This window comes from Necator americanus, chromosome X (assembly GCF_031761385.1).
Source record: "Necator americanus strain Aroian chromosome X, whole genome shotgun sequence".
In the NCBI taxonomy this organism is placed as follows: Eukaryota; Metazoa; Nematoda; class Chromadorea; order Rhabditida; family Ancylostomatidae; genus Necator; species Necator americanus.
The window spans coordinates 17,987,996-18,009,534 of record NC_087376.1 but is presented as its reverse complement, the minus strand read 5'-3'; the positions used below and the strand labels follow the sequence as shown (position 1 = coordinate 18,009,534).

The following is a 21,539-nucleotide window of genomic DNA, read 5'->3' as shown; positions in this document are numbered from 1 at the left end:
CCGTTCTCTATCCCCATTCCCCCGTTCTCTATCTATACATATCTCTATATTTCGGATAATTGCCTGTTTCATGCCATTTGGATGGGTTGACTTTGATAACGGTATGTTTTTCGTTTATCAGTATGTTTTTCGAGCTTTGCTTGCGATACCATTTCACACTTGCAATGCCATTGTGTAGTTTTATTTGAGCATTCAAATAAGGCAGCCAACCATCTTTTGGTTGTTCTCGAGTGAGTTTTATGTACTGCGATCGTTCTTTCAAAATTCTAAAGCATTCGTCCATTTCGGATTGCGTTGATGTTTTAATGAAGCAATCATCGATGTAGCGGCAGTACATCTGTGGAAGACGTTCTATCACTGGTTGCTCTATTCTGCTTATAAAGCAGACGGCAAGAAGTGGAGCAAGCCTTTGGTCTATAGCAAGTCCTCTTATTTGAGAGAAATATTTTTCTGGCAATTTAAGAATATTGCACTGGAGGTATTCGTTGATCAGGATCATTATGCATTGTTTGCTTAGACCAAAAGTTTCTATACTACAGCCGTGTCTATCTAGCATTTCAGATAACGCTTGTAACGCCTGTTTGTTTTGAACATTTGTGTACAAAGACGTCACGTCAAATGACTCTATGACACAATTTTGTTCGAATATGGCATTTTTAAGACCTTCAAGGAATTGTGAACTGCTCGATAGATGAGAAGACACTTTTGGTAGTAGTTGACTCACAATTTTATTTAGAAACCAAGAGATACGGTCTATTGGTCCTCCTACACATTTTATTGTTGGTCTTATTTCATAAGTCTCCGCTGACTTTGAGCGTGGGTCGTTACTTGAAAGCTTATGCGTTTAATCAGGCTGTAAAAAACGAGGCAGCTCGGTGTTTCTATTTTTAACCTGCTAAGGAATCTTTCGTCAATCCCAGCAGCCTTACCTACGCTCATCCAAACATGGTTCAGACGTTTATATTATACTATATAGTTTATACTAAACTCTTTTTCTGTAACTCGGCGACAAATACTATTATCCATTAAATGCTGTTCCGTTATTTTCCGATCTAGTGTTTGCGGCATAACTACAAATTCTCCTCCCTTGTCGCTCACCGAGATACGCAGTGTCCCATCAGATACTAGTTCTCGAAACCCTTGCCATTGATGTCTTGTTAAGTTTCTATGCCGCTGATTTCGGTGTTGGTTGAAGGCAGCTAACACTCCCGTTGTTACAATTCTAAACTTTACATCTGCTTCACCAACTGGTTCAGGTTCTTTATAAAAAGTACGGGGGAAAGGGACAGGTGGAAGTAATTTCCTGCTTACAAACGTGGATTGTGGTGTGTTTTCATGTTTGGCCTTGATCCTAAGTTGGTCTCTACGTCTTTGAAGGCCTCTTACAGCTTTACGAAAGACCGCCTTATTGACATTCTGAGCTATCAAAAATGAGGGCCCTAGGCTTAAGAAGTGCATAGCATTATCGGAAACATGAGTATTACCAATTACTGTGACTCTAGCCGTTCAATCAGTGTTTGTATTTTGATCAGAGCTTATTGATAGTCGGTGGTCTGTGGATGTATTGTTTTCACAAACAGGGTCGTGATGCATACTCAAAAGTCCATCGTACTTTGCGCGCAGAGTAGATTTGGCGTTAGACCGGATAGTGTCACAGATCGCCCTCAACCCGCCCCTAAAAAAAAGTTTCACCTAAACCTCGTTGGCATAACAAGAAAACATAAAAACACTTCCAAATGCCGAGGTTTCAAGAAGAGAGGACTTGGAGAAAATAGAAGTATTTTATTTATGTGAAACAAACAATTCGAAACTTTTACAAACTACTGCAGTATACCACTTACATGGATTAAATAGTCTGTATAAATACAAAAATGAAATTAATAGAATTGAAACAATAAATTGAATCTTTCTAGAATTCAGCAGTCACTTAATTGCAATACAAACACGGCACGTGATTACAGTGACGTGGTAATGGATGGGCGTGGCTTAGTGATCACAGGTGGACTAAGATATTCCCGCTCTGGCCTACCGACAGCCTCTTTTGCAGTCACTTATTCGGCTGCTGATTTATCGGCTACCTACCGATCATCAGTACCGTACCTAACGACCCCCCCCCCCACCCTTTGCAAAACGGAAGAAAAAACTGCTGATAATGGTGCAGGACACGTTCTAAAAGTATCTCCACCTCTTTCCTACCACTTAAACACAAGTTTACTCTTTGGCACTAAGTATGGACGGTGAATAGTCATATCCCTATCGGAATCTTGATTCTTGTAGAACGGAAAAAGTTCTGATAAGAATACTTTACGGACAGTTTTTCCAAAATTTCTTTGTCATAGCATCGCTTTAGCATCAACTTCATGTCGGAAAAGTAGAAGGTCAATCTTGCTTGAATCTTTGAATGACTTATTAACTTGTCGATAAATTTTTATATGGGAAACAACAGAAAACTGTTGGCGTTCTTTTATTAGGCTGGCGTCCCGACTTCGTCGCCTCCGTCGGTTTCTGATAAAGTTAGAACATTTGCAACCGGTTCTTTTTAATGCCTTAACCGGAACAAGTTGCCACTGCTAGAGGGATGCAAAATCTTTAACAGAAGAACCAAAATCGCTGTGTTTCAGTGCTCATGTAAAAACGCTGTATTCAGGAAAGAGGTCAACATTCTTTTGTGAAATTGTGGCCGGAGAACTTCAGATGCATTTATGGAAAACACAACTCCAAAAATGAATAAGAAGTAAGATTGCATAACCCCGACCAAGAAGCTGGTTCTGCAGGAAGATCATTGCGAGATCTGAGTGGTCATATGCGGGCCTTAACTAGCATTAGAACGAGTATTAGCGGAGTAATTCTATCATACAGCACTTAACCAAAATTATGGCGACGCAGGTGCTGATAAAAGGGCAGCGATTTATGCTTTTTCTATGTTTGTTTGGATGGGATCTTTTGCGAGATGGTAACATGTTCTAGATGAGGCATTCTGGGAAATAGGCTCCAAATTTACTTTTATTTCTCAGTTGCCAATGGGGATCACGGCGAAACATCAGCCGCAATAAAAAAAAAGCGTCAAACTGTTTTCCGTTGCCTACCATATAATAATTTATCGACTGTTTGATAAGTCATGCAAAAGTTCAAGCAAGATCGACTTTAATGGTTGATCGAACGTTTCGATACCAAAACGTTAACGTTAAACATAGTTAACAGTTTTGACCTTCGCTCCACAAAAATTTCTGACAAGTTGTTGTAAAGATCAAAGGAAACTCGAATGACGTCCTTTTCAAACATAGACAACTTCAAATAGGATGAGAAAAGAGTGTTAATATGATGTGATGACTACTTCCAAAAAATAACAGCAGAAAAGCTTCTCCGTTCATCTATTTACTATTCTCCAGGTAAAGGAGGGTTCGTTAGACAGATAACATAATCATCGAACTAACTGAATCGAGTCTGGAACGAATTATTCCGGAGGAAGCGATTGGCTCAAACGATCTGGCTGCGGACTGTAGTAATTACGGTGTTGGAGTTCTTTAAACTATCTAGGTAAGGAAGCTTCTAAACCTAGGCGTGGAAGGAAAGAAATGTCTGTAGATTGGTTGCTAAGCACAACGACACTTGTGTCGAAGAACTCTGCCGAATATTTGAGTTATGGACCGATTCAATTGCAGAGTTCAAGATTGTTCACCTGTCCCACCAACTTTGTCTCTAACTGTATAATCTCATTGCGTAGTAATCTCACATATCAGCAGTGACAGCATCACTACATGACTCCTAATTTAGAACATTATAAGCAGCGAAAATCAGTATATCTTGCAACGGTTGGTTTTTGAGAAACCTCACTACTGCGTCATGCCAGTACGATGTCATTTAGTCCGAAGATCGACCTTACCAAAGTTAGCCTTACATGCCTTAGTATGCCGACAACATAAATGAAACTGTCGATTTTTAGTCCTAATGACTGTTTTAACTGGAGGGGTCGGACTGACGAAAATAGTGCGAAACGACCCACAATTATTACTACGGCCCTAAAGCGCTGAGGAATGCTTTATCCGTACATCTTTGGACTAGCGCTGTAGATGACTTTCAAGCCATGACTAGTGGTCCCTTCGCCTTGTTACCGGATCCTCTTTTCTTTTGCACAGCGCAGATCTGAATTCAGCGCCGTTCTCGTGTGGCAGCCATGTAACTCGCACGGCGTCCCGATAACGCGCCAACGTTCATAGTTGCGATTTCGCTCTTGGCAAAGCTGTTGGACTGTATCAGACAAAAAGGCGCCTTTATATATATAATTAAAAACTGAGCAGTAGAGACTTTTGTATGCTTTTCACACTGTGCCAGTTCACTGTGTGTGAAGTTTCCTGTGAATCAAACTAGTGTACGTCAGCTTTGGAGGCTTCCCTGTCATTTATCCCTTTTTCTTTTGAGATCATCAACTACATGGATGCGGCAGTGGATCTTCTGAGATCTGTCTAGCCAAAACCGTATTCCAATTTACCAATCCCGACACTGGTCAGCAAGCCTTAATGGGGGCTTGAACGTAAGATTTTGGGGTGACGCAGAACCTTGGACGCCTACAGTACCATCGGTTTCGTGTTACACAGCTGGAGCAGAGCACTGAAAAAAGCGACTTAGAGCAAGCAGTGAGTCGCCTGTGTTCCGCGTCTACCCTTGTCCGCCACCTATGTTCTGAAGATGCACCACATACCTTCCTGACTGAACGGCTGTGATCATTTGAGTGAGGAAGCATTTTGATTTACAATTAAACAGAGCTATTTTACACTAGGCTTTTATTTGGTTGAAGCCAGCGATTCTATGCACGATAAGCGTTTTGGTGGCCAATTTTACGACCATCAAGATCCATCAAGATGGCAACCATCAAGATCTTCACATGGACGTGGGTCAGGCTCGTCAATTCATTTCCAACCCACCCATTTCGTAGTACATTCCAATTTGTTGAGCGTCCAATTTGTTTGTTTAATTCTATTTATCATATCAAATTTTTTATTGCTACACGCTTGACTCTGCCTGTGCGCTGTGCGAATGATACTAGGAGGAGGAAGATCTTTTTCAGCGTCTAAGTAGGAAACAAATCATGGGGAAAATACGCCTAAATGAACGCTACATTCATACCTTTAAGAATTCGAAATGAAACGTGGCACATTTTACCGCTAAGTCAAGTCAAATCAAGTCACCGGTAGAGTCAAGCGTGCACTTGGGAAGAGCTCAACTGAAAACGACCTATGGAAGACCCTCTTGAAAACGACCCCTCCCTTTCTCCTAATATCACACTTATTCAATGAGTTGAATGCCGAATTAGCTTTAGCGCATCTTCGCTGAATGTCTCTTTCGCAGCTGTTTTTGTTTTTCAGCATACAACTTAAATAATAACTCAAATAACTCATCCACGAGTTCAATAAGTTGTCCGTTCACCTTGATTCCATTGAGAGTCTCAAGGAGGCTCACATCCGTTTGCATTTATCAGGGCAGAGTTGCAGTCCGTAGTCCGTCCGTCCGTCGACGACATGTTGCAACTTTGCGTTGCTTAAAGCGAATAACACTACACCGTCGACGTACTCGAGATCAACCAAGGGACATGCGCATATGGTGCTAACACAATATGGGCGGAACACTGCTCAACTCTTCTTCGCATGATGTCATCGACGGCAAAGCTGAACAGAAAGGGAACCTCTTGTCTCACAACAATTTTAACTTCAAGCGGTGAGGTAAATCCAACTGGAGTCCGAACTGCAGCAGTTGTTTTTCTATGTCGCCTATTAGGCGTACGAATTTTCCTGGAACTCCATCGACAAGACGATCTCTGTGAGGAGTATCGGAAGGGGCTTCGAAGTCTGAAAAGCTAACTGTAGAGGCTTCGAATACCGCTGCTACACTTCAACCAATCTTCTCATAATATACATCTGATCGACCAAGGCGAAAGCTGGCTTGTCTGTCGCATAAAAGGTTTCTGAGCGATGCCTGAATAGCCAATCCATGATTCACTCCAAAACCTTGTACGTTAGACGCAGCAGTGGTGATATTCGATAATTTCCCTGTCCTGCAACGGAACGCTTCTTGTGAAGGGGAATTATCATGGCGCGCTTCCACCGATCCTTTCGTCAATACACATAAGTAGTCATAACATCATTTTAACAGTTTTTTCTCGTCCTATTCGAAGTTATCTATGTGTGAAAACTAGGTGATTAGACTTTCCTTTGCTCTTTACAACAATTTGTCAAAAACTTATGTGGAGCTAAGGTGTTAACTATGTTTAACGGTAAACGTTCGATCAACCATGAAAGTCGATCTTGATTGAACTTTTGCATGACTCATCAAACTGAGAAGTAAAAGTACATTTGGAGCCTATTTCCCAGAATGCCTCATCTAGAACATGTTACCATCTCGCAAAAGATCCCATCCAAACAAACATAGAAAAAGCATAAATCGCTGCCCTTTTATCAGCAGCTGCGTCGCCATAATTTTGGTTAAGTGCTGTATGATAGAATTACTCCGCTAATACTCGTTCTAATGCTAGTTAAGGCCCGCATATGACCACTCAGATCTCGCAGTGATCCTCCTGCAGAACCAGCTTCTTGGTCGGGGTTATGCAATCTTACTTCTTATTCATTTTTGGAGTTGTGTTTCCCATAAATGCATCTGAAGTTCTCCGGCCACAATTTCACAAAAGAATGTTGACCTCTTTCCTGAATACAGCGTTTTTACATAAGCACTGAAACACAGCGATTTTGGTTCTTCTGTTATAGATTTTGCATCCCTCTAGCAGTGGCAACTTCTGGCAGCATACCACGAATTTAAGGTTGTGTGGATTTCAGGTGGAGTATTCGTATACGGGAAAGCAGATTATGGAGAGGGCTGTGGTTCCGTCCATTTCCTCATAATTGCCCTAAAAAACGGCCCGGACGATACGGCGCGTGCACCAGGCTGGCGCGCTCCAGTCGAACTCATTGAAGAAAATAGTGCGCCGGAATGCTCGAGGCCGCATCTTCCGGGCCATTTTTTTTACGGCAATTAGGAAAAAGTGGACAGAACCACACTCTTCTCCATAATCTACGATCCCATATACGAATACTCCACCTGACATCCGTACCACCTCAGATTCGTGGGGTGATGCCTTTAAGGCATTCCGAAGAACCGGTTGCAAATGTTCTAACTTTATCAGAAACCGAAGGAGGCGACGAAGTCGGAACGCCAGCCTAATAAGAGAACGCCAACAGTTTTCTGTTGTTTCCCATATAAAAATTTATCGACAAGTTAATAAGTCATTCAAAGATTTAAGCAAGTTTGACCCTCCACTTTTCCCACATGAAGTTGATGCTAAAACGAAGCTATCACAACCCCCAGAGCATCTAAGCAGAACAATCAGTCCTTCGATCAATTCTCCCACTCCTTTTACATGTGAGCCCGTCGAGCAAATAAATGTAGATGTAACAGCTTCAGCTCCGAAGCGAATGAAAATGAGAAAAGCAACAGATCTGGCGCCAGAACATGTAGAAATCATTGCATTAAAATCCTTAAAAGGCACTTTTTTGAACCTAGTCGTGGAAGAAATACGCTTGGGAAGTTGCAGCTAAGCAAGATTGTGCCTATCCGAAAGAGTAGGACGAAAGAGTAGTAAGTGCAACGCTGCCAAGTTCTAGAAGTGTAAGCCGTTTGAACACCAGAATTTGAGACATTGTTCCCTGTCGTTAAACCAGAACTCTTTCCCCACTAAGTAGAACACCACTGCTGTCGTACACGCACCACGACCCCATTAAAAAGTTTTGTCAGAAGCAAAAGTGGGTTCAGTTCTCGACGCTAAGCAAGCGTTCCATCTGTACATGGTTAAGATTACTTCATAGCTGCTGTCGTTGCAAACGTTTCTGCTTTGACAATCATATGTATTGTTGTGTGGACGTCCCCTTATGTTTTAATTTCTTGCACAGTTTTTCTCGTGTAATTGAGAGGATATGGACTTTTCTATAACTATAACTATGAAGAAATCTTAATCACACAGAACTACATGGAAAAAATGCAGTGGAAATCGAATTCTCACAGATTATATCCTTAAATTCATACTGGTGATGAATATCCTTGCGTGCATCGTATACACTTATTAAACTATAACAAAGGATATGAATTTTCAACCTCTTCACCAGGAGCAACGCTGGGTTTGTCGCCCCATTCCTTTGCAGTGTGCACATTCTCTATGCAGATATCGTTTTCAATTTGATCTGAGCTTTCACCTAAATTTGTACAGCTAAGTAAAAAAAACTTATGGAGAAACTACTAGTGTAATTATACTGTCTTCTTCTTCGTCTTTATCGAACACATTGTGAGCTGGTAGCACATGACTGATTTCATGGAGGATAGTAGATTCTATGTGTTTTCTTATTACCTAAACAGAGAATACATCTCACGATGTAACAGGTTCAATACAAAATAAGATAAAACATAGTTATTAATACATGCACACTGTGATGAGATATTTCTTATGAAACAAAAACCTACGTATCCACGAATAACAAACTTATGCGATTATTTCTAAGCGTAATCACCATCACTTTCAATTACTGTTATCCACGTGCTTGACAAACAGTCGAACCCCCGAACATGGACAAAGAATTCAGGTCTCTCGGAGATATTCCATTCTTTGACATCGACCACCAATTCATCAAAGTCGTCATAAACTTTATTTACCTCCCAGTTTTTCAACGAATGAATGACGTGGTAATCTGTTGCTGCCTCTGTGGAAGAATATGGCAGATGAGGAAGGAGTTTCCAGCCATTATTGGTGATGGATTAGATGACACGCTGTTTAAGATGTCCAAGTGCATTATCCTGGCGGGATATGATATAGTTCTCCTTGTATTAACAAGATTAAGCTGTTTCTGAGAGTTTTTAAGACGAGGGACGATCGTGGATGGTCGACATTGAAAGTTTCACTCAATGTTCGGATTATTATGGTCTCATCTTCATCACGTCTGCTGGAAGTGCCTGATCGTCAAATGCCGACGGTCGTCCTCTTCTCGGCTCATCCTCTGATCCAGTGTCTCCAGATTTGAAGCGGTAAAATCATTTCTGGTATTGTCTTCCACTAATTGTTCAGTCCCGAAAAGCTCGTTGAGATCACGAAATGACTGTAATGCCTTCCATCCGTTTTCGAAGTGGTAAAGCATAATATGACAAACGCGAATATAATTTTCGACATGCAACTTTAGGAGCAAGATAGTAAGGAATGTTTTTATCAAAAGAAGCAGAACCCGTCTTTTTGTGATAAAAATGAACGCTAAAAACCGCAGATATTGATGCATCAACCCAATATCTTATTTTGTATTGAACAAAACCAATTGAAACCAATCAAAAACCAATCAAAACCAAACAAAACCAAAACCGATGGTGTTAAGTCGGCAGGACACTGATCGACTGTTCTTCGCATGTGGTCGTCGATAGCGAAGTTGAACAGAAAGGATCCTGCCACTGCCCCCTGTCTTACTCCAGTTACCAAACGGTGTCTTACATTTCGCTTTCGTTGATTCATGTCATCAAGTAGGCGAACGAACTTCCCTGGTACTCCATCGACGCGGAGTGGGATGACGGCTTTGTTTCTTATCGATGTGTAATAGGTTGGTCCAGGATAATCCGCTCCACAACCTTGTACATAACACGCAGCAAAGAGATTCCTTAATTCCTAGGATCCGTGACGGATAACTTTTTGTGAAGGGATATCATGATAGCGGGTCTCTACGGGTCCTTTTGACTATTCATATTAAACGGATGATCTTTGTCTTACCAAACGGTGTCTTACATTTCGCTTTCGTTGATTCATGTCATCAAGTAGGCGAACGAACTTTTGAAAGATATTTCAGCATTTCTGCGCTAATTCCATCGTCTCCGCCAGAATCCTCAGTCTTTATTTTTTTTTAGTACGGACCAGAACTTCCGACTCCTTCAAAGCAAGGTCCTTAAGTGATCTCTCCATACTGGAAGGGTTGCTTTTACCAACAACCAGTCCATTAGGCCATTTCTTTCAGAAAACCCTCAAACCCCTCCTCCACATCCATCCGGATGATCCTTTTAAGGCGGAAAGGTTGCAACACTCTTTTGGCAGTGTGGAGGAATGGAGAACAACTTTTCATTCTTATTCAACATCTTTTCATTCTTAGGCTTATTTTGCTTTAGGCGAGCCCGCATCTCTACAGATTGCGTTTTTTCTGCCTGGATTGGGTAAAATTGTGAAAATTGGACCCATTTCTTTCAGAAAACCCTCAAACCCCTCTTCCACATCCATCCGTATGGTCCACCGACCACCTTAAGCTTACTTAGGCTTAGCTTAGGCTTATTTCTTAGGCGAGCCCGCATCTCTACAGATTGCGTTTTTTTTTTTGCTTTTACCGACAACCAGTCCATTAGGCCATTTCTTTCAGAAAACCCTCAAACCCCTCCTCCACATCCATCCAGATGATCCATCCAAAGTGGAAAGGTTGCAACACTCCTTTGGCAGTGTGGAGGACTGCAAAACATCCTTTCATTTTGCCGCTATATTGTTTTAATAAAGCATATGCCTTTTGCGGGTTCTTGTCCACCCACGCCTCTTCAAACTCCTTCGCTCTCGACATCCATTCTTTTTCGCGGTCCTCTTGCAGCTGGCATAGCAGGTTCCTTCTCAGAAGCTTTACCTGACTGAAATCACCAGTGCTGCGAGCGACGCATAAAGAATAACACGTGGATTTTGTTTCGCAGATGCAAAGGCAAACTTCTTCTGCGGCAACCGAGAGCGTTTTCCGCGTTGAGTCCTGGATGCATTTTGTGAAGGAATCCGCATCGCTGAGCATCTTCCTGGTCCGCGCTCCAACACGAATTGACATACGTTAGCGGAATTTCGTTCTTTTTCATTCAAACCTGCTGCATCAACGTTCGGTTGAAGTGGAACTCCTCGATTTCTCTTATGGAAACGAATCTTAATGCTGAGAAGAACTGGACGGTGGTCGAAGTCCAACGCGATTCCCAAACAGCTCTGGAGTTTCGGGTATCTGACTGAGGGACGTTCCTTCTCAAAATGTAGTCGAGGTAAAGTTTTCGAGTTCTCATCTACGGCTTGCACTGCTCTTCAGGCGTTAAATGGGTTGATCCTTCCCGCGTGAGTTGATAGCGTTGATGATTCTTCCTAAACGTGGAAGCGGTGATGAGTTCCGCTTGTTAACATAAGTGGACAGACGGTCACCGTTATTTGACGTGCGCTCCGCTGGATAAAATCATTTTTCTAGCACAGCGGGTTGTTGTACAAGTAACATCTTCACATTTACGTCGTTCCGACAATGACAACCTGCTGGCTGCGTATTTTAGACATCAACGCATTGATTTCATCGTAGAAGGCGTCCTTACCGTTGTCCTCAGCGGTTTCCGTAGGTGCGTGGTCACTTACGATCCAGAGTTTACGTTATCTGCAATCCTTAAATCGTATGAATTTGCATCCAAACGACCTTGATCCAAATTCCTCCACCAGGTTGTTACAATCGTTCCTCACAGCTATCGTGCAGCCACCTGTTTTGTTCTCATCAGCATCGCCAGAGTATATGGTGTAATTTTCGATGCTGATGACGGGCCGATCTCTCATGCGTGTTTCCTGCAGTGCAGCAAAAGACACACAGAGATATCGCAGAAGTCTGGATAGAGCGGCTTGTTGGAGTTCACTCGATAGTGTTCGGCAGTTCAGCGTGACGAAACAAATGGTTGTTGCCAAAGATTCCATGCTCCCTCCAGACAGTTGATTGTTCAGGTTATGGGCTTTGGCGATGTGCTGGATGACAGCACCTTTTTGCAATGCATGGTAATTTTTCACCATATAACGGTGCGGGGTATATAGCTCGTACGTTTCCAACGCGTGCACCTGGTCGCCTGATTGTCTTTATTTAATGCAGGGCCACCACGAGCAGGTAGCAATCAGCCCTTTCATGGCGGCATCAAATGAAAACCAGTGTATTGATGAAATAGACATTTGCAGACAAAATGATGATCCCATTCATAGTCAGCGTAGGCCAGAATCTCAGTTAGCAACGTTTTGCTGAGGCCAAGAGATATTACAAATACCTATGAATTGATCGGTTAGCGTGCATAAATGCAAAAACGATGTCGTTGTCAGGGCATCGAGAGCACCACCGTCGAATGCCCCTAGTGGTCAATTCACATCTTTCATTTTAAAAGAGAAAAATCCTTTATTGCCTCAGGCACTGCTTAACATCTTTTCAAAATGCAACTGCTTGTTTTGGTCAAAATTGAAACTTGAAGTACTCTGTCGTTTAGATTTTCTCTGAAGACGGAATATCACAATCCACTTCGGTATGTGATACAAAGATAATGAGAAAAAGCGAGCGGCAAACAAGATGTCTAAAGTTCTGGCTTGATTACACAGGTCTAGGGCGCACAAGATCTCTGAGTGCTCATGAGAACTGGCGTTGGGCGGACGAATGAGAAAAGGGACAACTTCGTCTTATAGCATTTTGCATTTGTTTATTTACCTTCAACTTAAAGAATTGGAAATCGTATCTTAAGAAAAAAATCATCCGTTTGCGTTGCAATTGTCAACCCCATCAACGCCTGGGATGTGGCACAAGCGGAGGATGAGAATTCTCAACTTCACTTAAAGTATTTTTTCTGGGGATGAAACTTCCCCAATCACCTTGATCATCCTGATTACCTTGACTTCGGTTGTTTTTTGAATTGGTCGAGCTGGCCCCCTAAAACATCCTATTTTCCTGATCACTTGCAATAGTTACCCAGTGGTTTCTTCTTCTGTGCACAAAGAGCATCAAATTTTTCTTCGAAGAAATTTGAAAAAAAAGTCTGACCATTGGATCGCCGGTTTTCCTTCGTGTGTTTGATATCGTGTGATATCCAGACAACCACAACTCCAAACGCTGTCGCTGAAACGCATCGCGTGTCCGGCACTCCCTACTCTAATTTCTTTGGCAAATGTGGCGGGGCTCTTCAACTCGTTGACATAGGAAAGATGTTGAAATCCCATTCTAATTCGTGTGAAGCGGGTACTTCTTTTGACATCGCTCTCTCAATTCAGCGTTCAGTGAGCTGACGGCATTTTCTTGCTACTGCGCCTCCGTGCTGCGAAGTGCCCAGGTTTCTAAAGAATAAGTCAAAGCAAGAAGTACGCTGGTGTTAAAGGGATGAGCATGAAGGCGGGTATCCGTAGTCTTCTTCACTACATTATCGATGCTTCTATACGCTCACAAGCCGCTCCTTTCCTCCTGCCCAGCTCGGGGGTCAGAACGACATCATCAGCAAAGTGCAGGAAGTGTGGCTGCCGACCATCAACATTCACTTCTATGTCATTCTATTCCAGCTTACGCATTGCGTTCTCGAATGTGGATGTGAGAATTTAAGGTGAGATTGCATTACCCTGTCGGATCCCTCTCGTCACGTTGATGATGAACTTTCTTATAAAATAGGAAAAATTCCGGTCGTGAAGTCACGGTACAGAGTACCATCATGTAGTGAGTAGGGACGCGTTGGCTGTCCAAAGTTTCCATGACCGTTTTACGTCTGAACTGGGTTGAAGGCCTTCTTCAGGTCGATGAAGCGTGAGATATAGTAGCATTTTGTACTCTTGCGATACCTCGATGAGTTTCGAAACAGTGTAGATGTGGTCTATCGTGTTAAATCCTTTCCTAAATACTCGTGGCTCGCATGGCTGTCCCTCACCTAACACGTCTTGAATTCTGTTAGGGATCACCCTTGCAAAAAGCTCATAGATGACTATTAGTAGGCTGATTTAGCGATAGTTGCCGATGCCATGTGGATAATCTTTACCACACAGCAACACATCTTGCTTACTTTTCACTGTTTACGCACCTTGGATCCCGACAGATAACGCGTAAATAAGCGTGTTGATAGGAACTGGCGAGAGATTCGTCAAGTGCTCAGACTTTATGCTGTCGGGACTGGGTGCCGCGCGATTTCTTACCGACATGATAGCGTGTCTCAGTCACTGGTTTGGAATTTTAGAGCTGTTTTTGGGACGTCACATTCGGCTCTGTCCACTGACTAGTCCTCGCTACTTTGAGGCGTGGTCTCACAGGGAAAACAAGGAAGTCTTTTCTCAACCGAATATCGACATGCCAATTTTGAAGGATGAAGAGAATGAAAGAAAGAAAATTTTGCCCTCATTCATCTATTCATGTTACAGTGCGCACCAGGAGGAGGCTCTAAGATGCATTGGAAGGAAGGAAGATTTTTCGTGCAGCCGCGCAAATAAGGTTTTGTATGAACTGCCCGTGTCACTGATGCCTTCACTCAGGAGAAGCATTTGAGAAGGAAGTTGTGTAGTGAACTGCAAAAAGACCATCAAAATGGAGCAAAAGAGTTCGAAAAAGCATGAGTGGGTAATAACCCAAAGGAAGCCGTAAAGAGACAGTATAGCGGGAGCATGAAAAAATGTTCACCAGTTCACTAAATTGCTAATGGCGCTGCCTCCAAAGCAACCTTTTCGATTTGGAGGAATCACTTCTATACTTTTTCAAGCTCGAGCACGTTTGACGACCGACATAAACGACCAAAGACAAAGGTAGTTGTTGGCTAGGTAGTTTTTGTTGTGAGTAATCTGCTGTTCACAAGGTGTTCATCATTAGGAGAAAAATCGAAATGGATCAGCGGTACTCGAAGCCAATGGAGTTACCTTTTTTCGGAATTCAAAACTGTCTCTGACTTTCCTTATCAAGCATAACATCCTTATAATTCTTCACGCATTTGACGCAAGTGCAGTACCAGAAAAGCTTCGTTCGTCTAGCTAATGACAAGTCGAAAAACAACAACTGAACTTTAATGTTTTGAAGAGGCAATTAGAGTAATACAAGTATTAATGACAGAACCTTTCCTGTACAATTTCGCCATTAAAACACGACGAAGATGTCTATACATTCGCGAAAACTAGTGAGAAAGTTTAGCATATTGTCAACATTTTAACGAAGTTACCTACAACCCATTGTCTACGCCTTGAGCCTTATGGATGTAAGCAGATGTGGGTCTCCTCGCGATCTCCAACGAGAATTAGAGTTGACGGACAGTCAATCGAACTCGTCAATAGCACTGTTTTCTTTAATGTGTGCGGCAGCTACGAATGTGATATACGGTAAATGTGCAAAGGGCTGTTCCACATTTAATTACTTGACAAAGTGTTTGTGGTCAACTCCCATCGTCCACGAACTCAATGCGTGACTCATCATTTCCACTATTTTCTCTATCGATGTGCTCTCATCGGAGACTTTTTAGCACCGCCTTCGGTGATGGTTAAGCTCAATCGCACAGAAAGGAAGCTGCTCAGATAAGTGTCTTGCAACTTTCGGTCAAACGCGCGACATAATTTTTACGCGGAAGGCAATGTGTTATGTCTTGAACAGGGGCGTATTATGACGCTTGAAAAGCGTCAACATCTGGCGACGCTGTCAGAAACAACCACAGAAAGCCGACATCATAGGGATATCCTCCAGCCTACACTTTTTTTCCATGTTTTGATGAGTCTGATGTGCTCAGCTTTGAAAAATCCATCTGGAGAGAGGTCATTGAGAAAGGCATGAAGACACTCGGCGTCGACAGTTCAGGCGAGACATAAGTTCTCACAGGATATTTAATAGGGACGAGTGTATTGTTTCTGTGCAAGTTTTTGCCAAAGATTAAAAGGGTTTTGCATTGCTATTCCGCGATGAGGTCAAATAAGTCAAAACACTCTACCTTATGGATGCCACTGCAACCTACATTTTGTACACGATCAATACCAATCTTGGCTACAACTCAAGGAAAGAATTGAATTGTTGAAGAATTCACGTGGATCATTACTTCTGACGGAAGTGAAGTCTTTAAAAAGATTTCCTTGAGTTGTAGCCAAGATTGGTATTGATCGTTTTAATTAAACAACGGCTAACGTCTCGGCGTTATCGTCTTCGTCAGAGCATGGAAAATTCAAAGCCATTAGTGATTTTATCCTCTCAAGCGCCTCATCACTCTACAGTAAGCTCAAGCAGCAATACACTGGCTAGTGCTTACCTCATTAGCTAGACTTGTTGACGCAACAGACCACCACGTACCACAACTACGAGTCACAAGGGTTTTATATAGGGACCTCACGGCCCGCCCCATAGATCAAAACCCGCATAGGTCTTGATATGGGGATAACTCGTTTGTGATAGCAATGCACTCATCCTTCTTGTTCATTTTTGGACTTTTGGCGGTTATCGAAAAGGCCTCTAGTTCAACAGTTGTTCAAAACGCCGAGATTCAAAGACAGTCGAACATGGGCAATACTCAGAAGTGAAGTCTTGATTTTACTTAGAAATGGCGTTGCAGTTCAACTGTAGGGAGCTTCTGTGTTAGTATAGTCGGCCTTGAAACCGCTCTTGTATAAAAAAAACATGAGCACGTCGAGAGAAAGAGAGAGAAAAAATCACAAAGACAAACAAAACACTAAAGCTTATAATCGCTCACCTTTTGACGATAAAGCTGCCGAGCGCGATGTTTCCCAAAGGCTTGATAGATTTTGAAATACACGAAAAACATGAGTAACGTCGGAATAAAAAAAGAACCAGTTGCCGAATAAACTGTGTAACTTGGGAGATCGAGGAATGTGCAATGTCGTACCGTATTGTTCTTGTCATAGATGAGGTTTGAAGTAATAGCCGTCTGTAATAACTAGTCGTGGCAAATAATAACAGTGTAGAAACAAAGAAATATTAACCTGCTTCCAACCTAACAACGGAGCCAACGAAATCAGTGAGCTGGATATCCAAACGGAAAGTATCATAATATAGGCAGTTTGCTTATTTCTGCAAAAAAAAAAGTCCTCTCATTCACTCTTCTCAATGTCTTGCTAACAATGTTTTCCTTGAAATGAAAACTGAAGCGGACAGGAGTACATATTGCACCATCATTATCGTGTCCAAAAACTATGTATCTACCCGCAAACAGCACTTTGTTTTACTGCATTAATGCTCAGAAACTTATCGCGAAAAGTAAGAACATCAGAAATAATTGTAGAACTTAGGACTCATCTAAATCAAATGTTTGTGGGAGGTGCTTAACATGAATCTCTATTTTCGCGTGTTCTCTATTGGTATTTTGATTTCAGCTCTAGTTAACATCTGTTGAAGATTCTCTCCTTTATTCGTTACGTCTTGAACCTTTTCTGATCATGGTATGGTTCAAATCACAAATAAAAGTTATCCTGGCCTAGAGACAACGATCAAATATATTTTACCCCAAGAGTTTTGTGGTATTTCTTGAGCTTATGGGCGTCATGAGACATGTTCGCTCTGCCAGTTATCTATCCTCAAGTGAGGTTGTAGCAGATACAAACACTAGTACAAATGCACTTTTTATAGCCTGTGAGAAGAACAGAGCCACTGGTTATCACAAATCAGTGAAAGTCACGTGGTAAAACTTGCATCTTATGAATAAGAAATTCTGCAGATTCATTGCTGCCAAGTTTTCCTAATGTGTACTAAGTAACAATCTATCCTACTTAGAATTCTACCAATTCAATCCTACTAAATTTAGCAGAGAGCAAACAATACATGCATGATGAAAATAGGTCTTTACGGCAAACCAGCCAGTTGTAACGGCTGTGCCCAGCTATTTCGCCCAAATTTATCAACTTTCTCAATCTAACTAATGCAATATTTGAAACACTATCGAGCGGTATCTGGGCTGCAGGAAAAGAATAAAGATTAGAATGACGGTCTGTATATATAAGGCATGTTGGCTTCATGTAATATTTTGACGTGCGTTTTTCGTTCTATCTAGTCGTTATATTCGTGTTGTTTTCAGATAATTCGATCTCTTTTTTCAGAACATCAAATATACCATGGAAAAGAGGCAAAGTCGCACTTCTTGTTTCAGTTTAAGCTAGGTCGAAAAGCTACCGAAACAGCTTGCAATATCAACGACGAACGACGAGTTTGGCCTAAGAACCACTAACGAACGTAGGGCACAATGAAGGTTCAAGGAATTCCGCAGCAGTGACGAGAGCCTTGAAGATGAAGAGTGGTCGGCCATCTGATGCTGATAACAACTAACTCACAGCCTTAGTCAAAGCCAACCCACGTAACAGTTTGAGAGCTTGCTGAAGAAATAGATATTACGTATACGACAATTTTCAACCACCTGCAGTAGATTGGAAAGTCGAAAAAACTCATTAAATGGGTGCCGCGCGAATTGATCTATCATTTAAAAAAATCGTCGTTCTGAAGTGTTCATGTGCACTCCTGCGGAACAAAAACGACCTGTTTCTCAACCAAATTGTGAAGTGCGATGAAAAGTGAATCCTCTACAACAAACAGTGACGTCTCAGTGGTTGGACCGCAACGGAGCTCAACAACACTTTCCTAAACGAGATTTGCACCAAAAAAAGTTGTGGTGACTGTTTGGTGATGTGCAGCAGGTCTCATCCACCACTGAGCCTCTTGAGTCCAGGCGAAACGATTACAGCGGGGAAATACTGCCAACAAATCGAGATGCACCGAAAACTGCAGCATATGTACCCGACATTGGTCAACAGAAAGGGACCAGTCTTGCTTAACGACAACACTCGGAGCACGATTTACAATCGACACACAAGGAGTTGAACGAATTGGCCTACGAGACTCTCCTCCATTCACCATACTCGCCGGACTTCTCGCCTACTAACTACCACTTTTCAAGCATCTCGACATCATTCTTCGCCAGAAATGCTTCAGGAACCGAGAAGTTGACGAAACGGCCTTTACCGACTTTGTCGCGTCTAGAACTCCAGAATTTTATAATAGTAGAAGAAATACACTTGTTTCTCGTCGGCAAAAATGTCTTGAATGGTTGTTATTTCGATTGATAAAGTTTTGTTAAAGCTTAGATATGCTTCTTTTAAACTGGAGGTTAAAAACCACAAGACCTTTCATGACAGCCTAATACAGAACACGTATGCGTGCATTAGGAACGACTTTCGAGGATAAGATGATGCAAGCAAAAAAAGATCCTCGTCATCGGACTGGTCGAATTGTGATGAGAGCATACGCTGAATTCCGACTATGACGCAAGAAAAGAACTCTTTCTAGAAATACGCGACAATAGAGGAGATGGTGTCTCATCGAAATAAGAGTGATAATAAACATCGATTCTTTTGAACAACTCAGATCGTACGGCTTTAGATAAGAACTGTTGATCCACCTTCGACAGTCTGCGTCGCCTACTCTACAACATCAAGCTACGAGCTTTTCATATACACCTGGAGAAATCCTACATAGAAAATCATCCCTTCACAGCCTCAATGTTGGTGACTTCAAAGTCAACCAACACTGATATCAGAAAAACTCCGAAGAACTCTACATTCACGACTCACACCCTACAAAGGAAGGAGCGGGAGAAAGACTCCAGTTTATTACGACAACTAAAACTATTCGTGGAAGTTCACAATTCCGAAACCCATCGCCCCATGAAGGATTCCATAATGAAATAGACCACATTACTGAAATATTTGTACTGAAGCAGATCTGGATGTCGTTGTTGTACCAACGTTTCAGGGTCGGAGCATGTTCTCTTTCTCTTTCAAAAGAGACTCCCTTTTTCACCAAGTAGTTCCGACAGGATCAAATGAGAGCATCTGGGCAACCTAACTACAGTCCTAGCCAACGCGCTGGTGAGGCTTCTGTTAGAATGCAATGTCTAATTAGTGGAAGACCAGCAAGATCGCACTGCTGTGCAACAAAAAGGACCCATATGGCAGCGGGTTTGTTTTCTACAAGCTCTTCACAAGTGAGTACTAAGCGAAAAAGAACATTCAATGAAGCACAATCATGCAAACGAGCAGCGTTTCGAAAGCGTTCAGCAGGATGAGCCACACCGCCCCAACCCATGGAAATATCATGGAAATATCATGAGAGTGCAAGGTCCCCCTGCGTCTCACTTTTATCGTCCCTTGATCCGGTTAAGCCAGAAGCAATCATGAAAGCCGCGGGCAACAAATACATTTCTGCTTGGTACACAGCGGTACTTGGGTTTATAACAAGGCTGAATTAAAATTCAGTTTATAGACTAAAAGTCCCACTTTATAATAATATCAAAAGCGACTGAATGAAGGAGTACGACAGCCTGACATAACCTCACCTAAAATATTCACTGTCACTCTGAGAACGTGATGTGATGATTGCAATGAGATAACATGAGAGCGACACTTGATGAGCGGTACTTACACTATCTTTGCTGAATGACATCGTTCTCAACATAACATGCAAACACACATACATCCGACCTTAAACATCCTTCTAACACACGTATACACACACTATGTTAAATACACTCTTTTCTCCTTTCCTAATCCTGCAAATTTTAAGTGGTTCGTGGTTCCCGAGCTTTTTTTGTCGAGCTTTGTTCTAGGATTGTCGAGCTTTGTTCTAAGACGGGAGCATAAAGGCTCCAGGAGACCTGAGCACACCCAGATCATGTTTTACGAATGCGCCTAGCAATTAGAGGTTCTGAGCGTATGCACAGATGGGTTTGAAAAGCGAGAGCTCTTTTTCTGTTCATTCCACGTTAAACCTCGACGAAGTGGGGACCACACACGTCTCGTCTTTTTTTTGTCCTCTAGCCAACGCGGCGCACGACATTTGCGTCGCGAGGGAGCAGTGATGGCTACGAACTGGGAAGGAAACAATAGGAGAGGAATGAAAACCGAATTCACGCAATTATGACATACTAATGAGGGAAATGAAGCACATATTATCACAGGATCATCAAAGCATTGCCGAAGCACGGAAAATAAAGGGAAAAAATAAATCCCTCTCAGATCAAATCAAGAATATATAATCATAGACATATCAAATGTGTGATGTGCTGGTATCCTGACCAACATTGAATTTATTTGAGGTACTTAAAACCTATCGCTATGTGTTAAAATTGTAGAATGAAATGGATTTCAAGTAGCTACATAAAGGTGTTAATGATATGTAAATTTCGCCGTCGAATGTCCCGTTATTTAAATTAAAAAAAAAACTATTTTAACGCGTGTATTGTCAACGTCATATATAGATATAATGTCTATACTGAGCATGTTAAACTTAATAAAAGCCTCTAAATACACTCTTACGAAATACAGACAAGACAAGTCTGTGAAGCGTCGTTGACGTCAAGCGTTGCCGACATTACTTAGGTAGTTTTGCTAAAAGAAAAGCTAAAAGTTTTGCCTAAGAAGTGAAAAAAAAATTAGGAAATGTAGTGTAACACGGATCAGTAGCGGTTTTGTTTTTCAAACAATTTCTTGTGAACCTATGGATGAATGGGTGATTTATTAGCGACTAGCAATTGCAGGCCGAAAATAAACACTTCCATTCACACTTCCACACGTAATTCCACTTACCTATACGTCTTAATCTCATTGTAAGTGCAGCGAAATGGGCGGGAAGTGTAGTGTAGTGTAGTGGCGTCAGCAGGACTTAGCGCGAGAGGAGCGACGTGATCGCTCTATGTTTTTAGTGAGCAACTTTTCTAGAGCTTTGACTACAGTTAGTCACTCGAATTAC

At 42.0% G+C, this 21,539-nt stretch overlaps 2 protein-coding genes across 5 annotated transcripts in view; both read right to left on the bottom strand.

Annotated features, from left to right (window-relative positions):
* RB195_023921 (uncharacterized protein) overlaps positions 1–21,539 on the bottom strand; it is a gene marked incomplete at both ends in the record, with an annotated part of 44,111 nt that overhangs the window by 9,450 nt on the left and 13,122 nt on the right. For 2 of the 4 annotated variants that reach the window (XM_064211527.1, XM_064211526.1), the window contains 6 exons: positions 5,552–5,663; positions 5,729–5,843; positions 8,145–8,234; positions 8,293–8,386; positions 16,480–16,674; positions 16,730–16,817. In XM_064211527.1, the coding sequence (XP_064067408.1) occupies positions 5,552–5,663; positions 5,729–5,843; positions 8,145–8,234; positions 8,293–8,386; positions 16,480–16,674; positions 16,730–16,817 (694 nt within the window). Of the gene's footprint in view, positions 1–5,551; positions 5,664–5,728; positions 5,844–8,136; positions 8,235–8,292; positions 8,387–16,479; positions 16,675–16,729; positions 16,818–21,376; positions 21,481–21,539 lie in introns of those variants that run through there. The other 2 variants (XM_064211528.1, XM_064211525.1) reach the window with 2 other exon arrangements.
* On the bottom strand, positions 10,398–10,823 carry RB195_023923 (uncharacterized protein; the record flags this gene model as incomplete). Its single annotated transcript, XM_064211530.1, has 1 exon — positions 10,398–10,823. The coding sequence occupies one exon, from the start codon at positions 10,821–10,823 to the stop codon at positions 10,398–10,400; it is 426 nt and encodes a 141-aa protein (XP_064067411.1).